General features: G+C 48.1%; 1 protein-coding gene across 2 annotated transcripts in view; it reads right to left on the bottom strand.

The window, feature by feature from the left end:
* The window catches only part of RARRES1 (retinoic acid receptor responder 1), a 35,535-nt gene extending 23,556 nt beyond the window's left edge, over positions 1-11,979 (bottom strand). Inside the window, exon 1 of one of the 2 annotated variants that reach the window (XM_054482978.2) lies at positions 11,573-11,976. In XM_054482978.2, the coding sequence (XP_054338953.1) occupies positions 11,573-11,848 (276 nt within the window). In that variant the 5' untranslated portion in view covers positions 11,849-11,976. Of the gene's footprint in view, positions 1-11,572 lie in introns of both variants that reach the window. The other variant, XM_054482977.2, reaches the window with a different exon arrangement.
* Between the last annotated feature and the right edge of the window lie 381 nt (positions 11,980-12,360).

A 12,360-nucleotide genomic window follows, 5' to 3' on the forward strand; every position in this document is an offset into this window, starting at 1 on the left:
CAAGGTGTCAGCAGGGCCATGCTTCCTCTGAGACTCTGGGTAGAATCCCTCCTTGCCTCTTCCTAGTTTTAGGTGGTGGCTGTCAATCTTGGCATTCTTTAGTTTGCAACTGAATCACTCCAATCTCTGCCTCTATTATTGTTTGTTTGTTTGTTTTTGAGATGGGTCTTGCTCTTTTCACCCAGGCTGGAGTGCAGTGGTGCAATCATAGCCCACTGCAGCTCAAACTCCTGGGCTCAAGGGATCTTCCGGGCCGCCTTTATCTTTAAATGGTGGTCTTCCTCTGAGTCTGTTTGCATATCCACATGGCGTTAATATTATATAAGGACACCAGCCATTGGATTTAGGGCCCATTCTAATCCAGTATGACCTCATCTTAACTTGATTACATCTTCAAAGACTCTGTTTACACTTAAGGTCACATTCTTAGTCACTGAGGGTTAGAACTTTTTGAATACAACATTTCTTTTTAGAAGACACACCTCAACCCATAACAGATGGAAGTAAAGGTGATCTAAGACTTTAGAAGGAGCCCCCGGATGCAGACCCTTTCAGACAAGGTATAAATGAAAGTATAACCCAGTGCAGGTGAGGACATCTCCAGGAAGGACTAGGATTAGACAAGCCAAGAGAGGGAGAGGGTGCTCTGGAAAGGTAGCGTGTGCGCCAGGGTATGGAAGCTAGCAGACCAGCCTGGGGCAGTTAGCAGATTAAGTCAGGGTAGACTTGGGGTTGAGGTTACAATGGTGGGTGGGGGATCCGATTAGAGATGGTCTCTTATGGGGACTTCATTCTAGAGCAGTGAGTCTTAAACCTGAGTGTGCCATGCAATCCCCTACAGGGCTTGCTAAGGCCCAGCATGCTGGATCCACACCGACTTTTGATTCAGGAGGTCTGGGGTGGGGCCTGAGAACTTGCATTTTAACAAGTTCCACATGATGCTGATCCTGTTGGTCCAGGGACCACACTTGGAGAACTCTCTAGCTACTGAGTGGAACCACTGAAGGTCTAAGGGGTGCAGGTAGGAAGTGACATGCAGATCAGATGACAATCACTAGGATACAGCTGACCGCTAAATAGGAGATTGACGCCGGGACCATTAATTCTCTCCAAACGCCTGAGAGTATCATCAGGACCAAATGAAATGGAGGAGTGTTCTTTCAAAGTGTGGTGACTTCAGGACCCTGGAGTTTCTGGTGAATCAGGTTATGATACTTTAGAAAGTGCAGGTGGCAGGTCTACCCTCTGCTTCAGCAGGTGCAACTGATAAACTCCATGGTGACACAGTATGTGCTGTTCTTCGAGAAGGAACACTTGGGCTGGGCGTGGTGGCTCATGCCTGTAATTCCAGCACTTTGGGAGGCCGAGGTGGGGCGGATCACCTGAGGTCGAGTGTTCGAGACCAGCCTGACCAACATGGAGAAACCCCGTCTCTACTAAAAATACAAAATTAATTGGGCGTGGTGGTGCACACCTGTAATTCCAGCTACTCGGGAGGCTGAGGCAGAAGAATCGCTTGAATCCAGGAGGTAGAGGTTGCGGGTGAGCTGAGATGGCATAATTGCACTCCAGCCTGGGCAACAGGAATGAAACTCAAAAAAAATAAAAAGAGTATCCAGAAGGAACACGAAGAAGGCAGTTTGGACTAAAATAATTTTTAAAGAAAATTCCCTCCTTGCTTCCTGTTAGATGGATAACTACTTTGTTTTATAATGACATTTGTATATGCACCAAGAAGTTAAAATTGCTCGTTCTAATAGCAACTCTACAATGTGATGTCCTGTTTTCAGTGAAAGCTATTTATACTAAACCACAAAGCTTTGTTTTCATGTTAATGGATCAAAGATTTTTCTTCCAGTAGATGTCTGCACTATCTTTACATTAGGCACTAGCCACTTTTTTTGAAATATTGCATAAAATCACCAAAATTGCATAAAGTCAATTTGAAATATTAAAATATTTAAATATTTTCCAATATTGGAAAGATTGGGTAAAGTCATTGAAATATTGGGTGTGTTAGAAATGAACCCGAGGAACTTGATGAGGGATAGAGAATAGGTATTTATGTATTCTAAGAGCACATTTAAAACATCGAACATCCTGGCCGGGCGCTGTGGTTCATGCCTGTAATCCCAGCACTTTGGGAGGCCGAAGTGGGTGGATCACGAGGTCAGGAGATTGAGATCATCCTGGCCAACATGGTGAAACCCCGTCTCTACTAAAAATAAAAAAATTAGCTGGTCATGGTGGCGGGCGCCTGTAGTCCCAGCTACTTGGGAGGCTGAGGCAGGAGAATGGCCTGAACCCGGGAGGTGGAGGTTGCAGTAAGCCAAGATCACACCACTGCACTCCAGCCTGGGTGACAGAGCGAGACTCCGTCTCAAAAAAAAAAAAAAAAAAAAAAAAAAATCTAACATCCCCTTTAAACTCTCTCAAAACATCACAAAAACATGGAGCAAATAAAAGAGCACGGATGGTGTCCTGGAGAAATCTCGCTGTGTACCACCCCATGGAGGAGCCTCCAAAGACATGATTCTGCCCAAAGCTCCTCTAGAGAAAACACTTCCCATTTTTCCCCCTCCCTGCGGTGTCTGTCATTGGTTGCTAAGGGCTGTTCGGTCCTTCCTGTTTTGTTAGTGCCGGTTGTGACAATGTTAAATTTCCTGTTCTCAGGCTGGCAGTGGGTGGGTGGGGACGAGCTCACAGGTAATTCCAGTCTCCCTCCACGCATCTTGGGACTCACTGGTTTAACAGACTCAGCTCCTAAATGTCGCTTCCAGCATTCACATTTGATAAGAAAACATAAATGTCAGGCTATTCCAGTAAAAGCAAACTTCTTCATTTTATAAGGTTACTTTTATGAGTCAGGCTTGGTTGGAGACAAGTAAACAACTCATTTGTGCATAGAAATTGCTGTGCTATCCTTATGTCCCAGATGGAGACAGCATCAGTATATTATATTATACCCTGGAATCATTTTATTGCATTTTCCTTCTCTCGGGCAAGGCCAGATAAAGCAAATACAGTTTATGGAACAGAAGTCAGTTACCTTCTGATCAGGCCCAGGCAGTGGGGCCCAAGGAGCCATTTGTGTGCGAATGCTTTGCTTTCTCAGGCTAAGTAGCAGTGGAGAGGAAAGCCAGAATACTGTGTGTCCTCTCTCTCAGCCAACCCTGGGTCCCACGTTCTTGATTTGGAGTAGGAAGCAAGTGGAAGTGGCCAGAAGCAGCTGCCCCCTCCAGGTCCCCTCTGGCCTCAGGTGGAGATAATCAGAAAAGGCTGGTTGAGAGCAGGACATGAGGCTTCAGGTCTCCTTTTCTCCTGCTGGGAGCAATGGGAATGGGCTGGGTCCTGGCCTGTCTCCCTGTTCCGGGTGCCTCAATGATATCAGCACCCTTCCAGCTACCTTCATTTAATTTAACAAATATCTAAGATTTGTCTCTAGCAGGCTGTGTGCTAGTGCAATGAAGGAGATAGAGACATGATATAATACCTTGCACCCTGTAGAAGCTGACCATCTCGTTTGGGATAGGCAAGCACGTGGGCAGAGTGGAAAGAAAATTGGCTGTTCAAGAGCTTTGACAAAGCAGCCTATGGTCGAGTACTGAGATAGAGAGGAGAGGGCAGGTGGGTTCACATGTGAGGTTAGCAAGGCTGCAGAGGTCAGCAAGACAGGAGGTGGGAGCAAGAGCTGCATTTTCTGGGTACCGGCATATGTCAGGCAGAGTGGTAAATATTTGCAGGAGCTCACAGCCAGCCTGGACACTGGGTATGGTAGGCTGAATAATGCCCCCCCACACCCCGCACCCAAAGATGTCCACTTCCTAATCCCTGGCATCTGTGACTATGTTATTTTACATGGCAAAAAGGATTTTGCCAATGTGATTAAGGACCTTGAGACAGGATTATCCTGGATTATTCCTGTGGGCACAATGTAATCACAAGGGTCCTATGAGAAGCAGACAGTAGTGTCATAATCAGAAGATGCTATGCTGCTTGCTTTGATGGAGGATGGAGTCATGAGCCAAGGAGCACAGGTCGTCTCTAGAAGCTGGAAATGGATTCTCCCCTAGAGCCTCCAGAAGGAACAAAGCCCTGCAGACACCTTAATTTTAGCCCAGGGAGACCCATTTCAGGCTTCTACCCTCCAGAACCATAAGTGAGTAGGTTTGTGTTGTTTTAACTCACTAAATCTGAGGTCATTTGTTATAGCAGCAATAGGACACAATACCGATACAGAATTACTGTGATCCTTCATGTCAAGTTCTGTGTGAGCATGTGCCCTTGGGATGACCACGGATCACATACATCCCATACACAGCCATGGTACAATACTCCCTTTCTTTTTTTTTTCCAGACAGGGTCTCACTGTTAGCCCAGCCTGGAAGGCAGTGGTGCAGTCAGGGCTCACTGCAGCCTCAACTTTCCCAGGGTCAGGTGATCCTCCCACCTCAGCCTTCCAAGTAGCTGGGACTACAAGTATGTGCCACCACATGCGGCTAACTTATTTTTTGTAGAGATGGGGTCTCATCACGTTGCCCAGGCTGGTCTTGAACTCCTGGGCTTAAGCAGTCCTCCAACCTCGGCCTCCCAAAGTGCTGGGATTACAGGTGTGAGCCAACATGCCCAGCCAAGATTTCCTTTTGTAATTTGATTTTTCTGGCTAGGGACATCCTGAACAACCATAGCAAGTCAGCCAGAGTGGACTTGTTATGGCTACTGTCCCCAGCCACTGTGGGACTACCTCTGTGAAACATTCTTCAACTGAGGCACCATCCAAAAAGGCAAATAAATGCCGAGGTCACATAAGTGTCATACATCTCTGGGGTAATATACTGCTTAACAGCAAGTGAGATCAAGTGTCAGATTGGATTTGGGCAAGTGTGTGTGTATGTATAACCTTCCATGCCTCACAATGTCCATCGTTGTGGGCTGATTATTTACATGCAGTCTCCAGCAGAACAACCTAGGTCCTTAAAGGATGAGCCTGCAGCCAAGCCAGACTTCTGGCAGTCAACAATCATGACCCACCACCGCCGGTCTTGATGTGGGACATTACTAATGCTCTGTGATTACATGCATCCTTGGCTATGACTCCACATGTGGAAAGCCAAGTGGAAAATGTCGTGGGCTGGTAAAAAAAAAAAAAAATTGTGGTTTAAAAACAATTTATTATAAAATGGTAAAAAAAATTCCTCCTGGCTAGCTCATCTGGGTGCAGTTAGCTTAGGAGATTGAGCCAAAGTGCAAAGGAGGTCAAAGTCAAAGCTTTAACCCCAGGACCTAGTGGCCTTTCCCACCCCATGCTAGACCCAGACTCTGCGATCAAGTCTGCGGACCAGGTGGGTGCTGTGGTGGGTGATGGGGTGGAGACTGTAGGCACATCTGTGCTATTTCAGCACAAACATTGCCTGGAAGGAGAGATTCCTGCCTGTCTCTTCTGCGCTTTCAGAATTGTTATGTTTCATCCTTAGGGCAGTGTGAGGGCACTGAAGAGATCCTAGTTTATCTTTCAAATATCCCCCTCCCTGCCGTTCTTTCCTAATGCCTATAAAAACCCTTGGGAGCTTTCCTTACATGAAAATTAAGACTAGTTCACTTGAGTATTTTATTACTTATCTTCTCCCTCTATGTTCATTGCAGCCTTTTTAATTCTCCAGTTTTTGTTTCTATGGACAATTTAATGTTTTGCTTTCCTAATCTCCTGAATGTTCACCTCTAAATTATTGACATTAATGGAGAGAAGACCTCAAGAGCAGTAATTAAATAAATTATGTTGTATTAACGTGCTTTATAGATTGAGAAATCACAAAGGAATAAAGTATTTCATAGCAGAGTAAATGCTCTCCTAACTGCCTTGTGGCCTGGTGGACAGGGCTCCATGCTTGCTGTCAGACCCACGGTGGCCTGAACTCCAGAGCACGGGCTCCTGCCTAGTGGCCTGTATGGGCCTGGCCTGATGCTTACCCAAAGCCAGCTGCTTTGCTCCCAAACTTGCATATATCAGATGTACTTAGTACCTCATTACTTAAGTAAATATTATGTAAACTGGTGAAGAGCGGGTACAAACAAAGATGTCATGTCGATGAAGTCAAGTTAAATGCTTGAGAAATTTAGCTGTTGAATTGGTGTCAATAAGCTGCGATTAGGCAAGGAAAAGTAAAAGCAGAAGATTGTTCGGCATATTCTTTGAGAGCTGATTCCACCATAAGTAAACAAAAATGGAAACCACAAACGATTCCCCATGGGTGTGTTTTCTTGCTAGAAAAACTGTGATATGGTTTGGATGTTTGTCCTCTTCAAATCTCATGTTGAAATGTGCTTTCCAATTTGGAGATGAGGGGGCCCTGGTGGGAGGTGACTGGATTATGGAGGTGGGTCCTTCATGAATGGTTTGGCACCATCCCCTTGGTGATACGTGAATTCTTGCTCTTGAGATCTGGTTGCCTGAGTGTGTGGCAGCTCCCCGCTTGCTGTCTTGCTCCCGTTCTTGCCATGTGACATGCTGGCTCCCTGTCGCCCTCCACCATGATTGTAAGCTCCTTGAGGCCTCACCAGAAGCAGATGCCAGCACCACACTTCCTGGGGAGCCTGCAAAACCATGAGCCAATCAAAGCTCTTTTCTTTATAAATTACCCAGTCTCAGATATTCCTTTATAACAACGCAAGAAATGACCAACGAAGACTGGAAGGAGCTCCAATTAAATGGCCTTGGCCCTATATCAAAAGATAGATGATAAATGTACACTTACAGATTTTATTTTAAATTGAAGCAATTAAGGTATGGGCATAGCTCCCCTCTCCCCATATGCTTTGATCAACTGTTTAAAGTATGTTTCCAACCACTGGTCTTGGCCTGGTCAGAGGGTGTTTTGTTTAAGTGGCCAATTCCTAAACAATAGTGGATTCCAGAATGGGTTGACTTTCTTATAGAGTGTGTGCACTTGAAGATTTCAGCTAGTTTCTCAAAATGTTAGTAAAAGGCCGGCCTCTCACCAAATGCTCCACATAGAGCCAGTGGTCCCAGCACTTGCTGAGTGGCAAGAGGAGACTTGTCTCCAAGGAAGGGACAGCCTCGAATAGTCAGGAGCAGGGCAAACATTGTGGGGATGATCCAGGAAACCCTGGAAAGCATAAGATCGCTCAGCACCATCCAAAATCTCCCACCACTCCAACTGTGGGTCCTGAGCCTATGCCATGTAATACTAGAAAAGTAAAAGCCTCATTGGTTATGGAAAGGTAGTGTAAGGCCAGGTAAGAAAGGCATCAGTTGGGGGCAGTGAGGGAACACAAATCGTGGTCTGTGATCTCGCCTACAATTAGCAACAAAACAAAACAACACTTCCTCCACTCCACTCCACCCAACTCCAGCTAGCACTTAGTTCTTCCTTGAATTTACTACCACAGCTATTGCTGCATTTCACCACCAGAGGGCAACAGTGTTTTTAAAATGAAAGATAACTTGACGCGCCAACAGCTTATAGAATCAAAGAATTTCAGAGCGAGAAGAGGTCTTAAACATCATTTAGTCTAAAGGCTTTCAAAACTTTTTAAAGCTGCAACCCACAGCAAGAACTGCATTTCTCATTATGACCTAGGTCATACATATATATCTGAAACACATTTGGAGACACTACTTACCCTTGCTTTTGCAATACACTCTAATCGTTTGTAGTCTACACTATTTCGTTAATAAAAAAAAAAAAACCGGATCCCACACTAAATTGGCTTTATAACCCTAGTGAGCTCTTAGTTTGAAAAACTCTGACTTCATTTCAGCCTCTCATCTTACAAAGGAATGCAGTGACCCCTAGAATTGGGAGGGATACCCATGAGCTACACTTCTCTCCCCTACCTGGCTACCTGCTCGCCCCTCAGGGTCAGTTCTGGATGGATGATAGACATTGTGCAGCAACTGAACACTCAGTCCAACAATGCACTGGTTGGGTAAAGTGCAAACCTGAGTTTCGAGATCAATCGTGGTTTCCTTTTTTTTTTGGAGACAGATTCTCGCTCTGTCACCCAGGCTGGAGTGCAGTGGCATGATCTTTGCTCACTGCAACCTCTGCCTCCCGGGTTCAAGTGATTCTCATGCCTCAGCCTCCTGTGTAGCTGGGATTATAGACACCCACCACCATGCCTGGCTAATTTTTGTACTTTTAATAGAGATGGGGTTTCATCATGTTGGCCAGGCTGGTCTCAAACTCCTGACCTCAAGTGATCTGCTTGCCTCAACCTCCCAAAGTGCTGGGATTACAGGCGGGAGCCACCGCACCTGGCCCATGTTTTACTTCTCCCCAGTGCTATGACTGCTCTTATAATGGAGGCAGGAATTTCTTATGACTACACTGAAAACTCCATGTAGGTGTGTCTACACTCTTCACTCAGGCAGCGGAGTGCTTCAAAACTGAGGGAATCTCAAAGAGGCCTTCCTTAACGACCCTATGCTAAATATGAATTAGGCCACACTTCTAGCCCAGTTCCTGGCACAGAGTAAGCATTCAATACATAGCTAATGGATGAACAGACTACCCCTGAACTCACATTTTTATACTTTCTAATTGGCACTCATATGACTCCTTAGACCACCTGATATTGTTGGCAGAACATGAATTATTTCCATTCCAAACAAGGAAATAGCCAGAAAAGACTTAAATAACCTTTCCCAAAGCCATTGGACTAAATGATGTTTAAGACCTCTTTAAGATTTATGCAACTTATATAAAATTCCCAGCCCCTGCGTCCTCATTGGAGCAATGCAGGGGCTGGGAATTTTTACTTTATTCACTCAGGTTTTGAGAGCTGGTTTGATTATTTTATGAAGGATGTCAAGTATCTTATTTTATTTTCAAGGGGGTGACTAAGTGCATGATAATGCAAGCTATTTTATTATTCCTTTATTTATTTATTTATTTTTTGAGACGGAGTCTCGCTCTGTCGCCCAGGCTGGAGTGCAGTGGCGCCATCTTGGCTCACTGCAACCTCCGCCTCCCGGGTTCAAGCAATTCTCTATCTCAGCCTCCTGAGTAGCTGGGATTACAGGTGCCTGCCACCATGCCCGGCTAATTTCTTTTTGTATTTTTAGTAGAGAAGGGGTTTCACCATCTTGGCCAGGCTGGTCTTGAACTCCTGACCTTGTAATCTGCCCACCTCGGCCTCTCAAAGTGCTGAGATTACAGGCGTGAGCCACCGCGCCCAGCCTATTATTCCTTTTTAAAATGGGTTTGGAAGGGGAAAAAAAAATCTCTGGGATTGAAAACTGGTGTACCTTAGAAATCTGAGTGAGCTTGGTTTTCTGTAGGGAATCCTGCCCCTGGTAACCAGGGAGCAAATCCTCAGAGGCCACTTCTTTAGGCTCTGGGCTTTGGCTACTACTCGCCTACCTTGATAGAAAGTTCTCAAGCTCCATTATCTCACTGCTCTGTTGAACTAGGAAAACTGAACTTTTTTGTATCTCAGACAGCAAGGATTGTTAAGACAGGTGACAAGATGGCCGGGCGCAGTGGCTCATGCCTGTAATCCCAGCACTTTGGGAGGCCCAGGCGGGCAGATCACGAGGTCAGGAGTTCGAGAACAGCCTGACCAACATGGTGAAACCCCGTCTCTACTAGAAATAGAAAACTTAGCCGGGCATGGTGGCACGTGCCTGTAATCCCAGCTATTCAGGAGGCTGAGGCAGGAGAATTGCTTGAACCTGGTAGGCGGAGGTTGCAGTTAGCCCAGATCGCGGTGCTGCACTCCAGACTGGGCAACAGAGCAAGACTCTGTCTCAAAAAAAAAAAAAAAAAGGTGACAAGAATAAGTTGCTCCTTCCTTCCTTCCTTCCTTGCTTGCTTGCTTGCTTCCTTCCTTCCTTCCTCCCTTTCACTCTCTCTTTTTTTCCCCATAGGGTCTTGCTCTGTTGCCTAGGCTGGAGGGCAGTGGCGCATTCTCTGCTCACTGCAACCTCCAGGTCCTGGGGTCCTGGGCTCAAGCAATCCTCCCATCTCAGCCTCCTGAGTAGCTGGGACCACAGGCCCACGCCACCACATCGCCTAAGTTTTTTTAAAATTTTTAAATTTTTTTATTTTTGGCAGAGATGGTATTTTGCCATGTTACCCAGACTGGTCTACAACTCCTGAGCTCAAGCAATTTGCCCACCTCGGCCTCCCAAAGTGCTGGGATTACAGGCGTGAGCCACCATGCCCCACGAAGTTGCCTTTTTCTTTATTATTTTATTTTATTTTATTTATTTTGAGAGGGAGTTTTGCTCTTGTTACCCAGGCTGGAGTGCAATGGCACAATCTCGGCTCACCACAACCTCCGCCTCCCGAGTTCAAGCGATTCTCCTGCCTCAGCCTCCCAAGTAGCTGGGATTACAGGCATGTGCCACCACACCCAGCTAATTTTGTATTTTTAGTAGAGACGGGGTTTCTCCATGTTGGTCAGGCTGGTCTCGAACTCCCGACCTCAGGTGATCCACCTGCCTCGGCCTCCCAAAGTGCTGGGATTACAGGCGTGAGCCACCGCGCCCGGCCAGGTTGCCTTTTTCTAGGAACAATTTGATTTAATCATTCAATAAATATAGCCGTGCCGGGTGCAGGAATAAGTTTTGAAGAACCGAGGCTGAGCTTCTTGAAGGACTTTCCAATGGTGTCTGCTACCAGGCTTTCGGCACTGTTAAATGAAAATCCTGCTGCTACGCTTTAAAACTCCATCTATTTATTAAATACATGGGATACTCAATTCCAGATTCTTTGAGGCTGTGTGTCTGCAGGCTTTGTGGAATATCTGGGGGTTGTAGAAGGAGCAACTTTACTTTTGGGACAGACTTAGTGTAGTTCTGTAACTTTTGTAATCTATAGGATGAAGAACGCAAAGTAGCTTCACACATACGAGGCAATTCCTACAGTCAATGCCTTGAAATCAGCAACCAAACAACGGGTTGCAAAGTTCTCATTCATTCGGTTCCTATAGAACACTGAGCTCGGATTCACTCACTTCTATTAGATCAAAGCAGACGCCAGCATTAGCAGGTTTCTGTCCCGGCCTACGTGTAAATTCCAACCACATTACCCCGAAGCCCTAGCGTGGTGGACTGCAATTAACAAGAGACAGTCGTCCGCGGTACGGTATGGCTACTGGCTTAGATTTTGGAAATCCCGCCCAAAACTTTGGCTGCAACCACTAGTAGGGCGCGGGCACAATAAGCACCCACATAGCAACCAACTCTGGGTACCTCCAGACAAAATTAAATGTTGCCCTTTCAGCCTGTTCCTCAATTTCCCAAAGCATCTCTCTCCCAGGTATGGGAGCGGTCAAGAGCGCTGCCCTGTGAAAAACCTATGGCCTCATAAATGCCGGAAGGAACGAGCCAGATTTCTGCAGACGCTGTGCACCGAAGGGCCCCTTCCACGCCCTGGGATACTTCGGGGGCACCAGGCGCAGCTGGGATCTCCCCGGGCGTCGTACGCACTGCACCTTCCCTGGCGGATCAGCTGTTGGGCCGGCAGGCGCGCGCACCCAGCTGTCACCTCCCAGTGCCGTGCGCGGACAGGTAGGCGCGTGCCCCGGCGCGTCGCTCCGCACTCACCCACGCGCGGCCCTCCTGCACCTCCGCCAGCACTCGCAGCACGCTGGGCGAGCCGGCCCGGAAGTTGAAGAAGTGAAGCGCCGCGCGCGCCGCCTGCTGCAGTAGCCTGCGCAGGACCCCAGCATCCTGAGGCTGCCCAGGGTCGTCGGGGCCCCCGGACCCCGCGGGCGCCACCACCGGGGCGAGCAACAGCAGCAGCGCGAGCAGCGGGGCGGTGGGGCGCGGGCCCCCGGGCCCGGACCAGGGAGCGGGCAGCCGTTGCCGGCGGGGCTGCATGGACGCAGGAAAGTTGGCTAGGCGCCCGACAGACAGGGCTCCGAGCGGGCAGTGCCGGCGCTCGCGGAAATAAGGCCGTGGTGGGCCCCTCCCCTCCGCCCCCAGGGCGAAGGTCTGGAGCGAGCCCGGGTCCCCATGGGGCCACTCCTTTTCCACGCTTCCTGCAGCCCCTGGGTTCTCTCTGCCCCTCCCCGCTGCCCCGGCTTAGTGCCAGGATGCGGCATCACCTCCGCAGCGCGGGGCCGGGTGCTTCTGGCCCAGGCCGCGTGGGGAGAGGGTCGGGGTTGGGGGGACAGTGGGGACGCCTCCCCCGAGGAATCGCGGCCTACCCGTGCTACCTCGTACCGCGCCCCTAGCCCAGCTCAGGGACTTGGCGTTTCCCCTGCCGTTTCGCAACCCTGGGGTTTTAGAGGGAAACTGCTTGGATTCTCCAAGCCTTAGGGCTGTGATTTCCCAGCAGGTGAAAGGGGACGGCGGAGAAAGGGGCAGGCCGCAGGGGGCATTGATGGGGC

Source organism: Pongo pygmaeus, chromosome 2, assembly GCF_028885625.2.
Source record: "Pongo pygmaeus isolate AG05252 chromosome 2, NHGRI_mPonPyg2-v2.0_pri, whole genome shotgun sequence".
Classification (NCBI taxonomy): domain Eukaryota; kingdom Metazoa; phylum Chordata; class Mammalia; order Primates; family Hominidae; genus Pongo; species Pongo pygmaeus.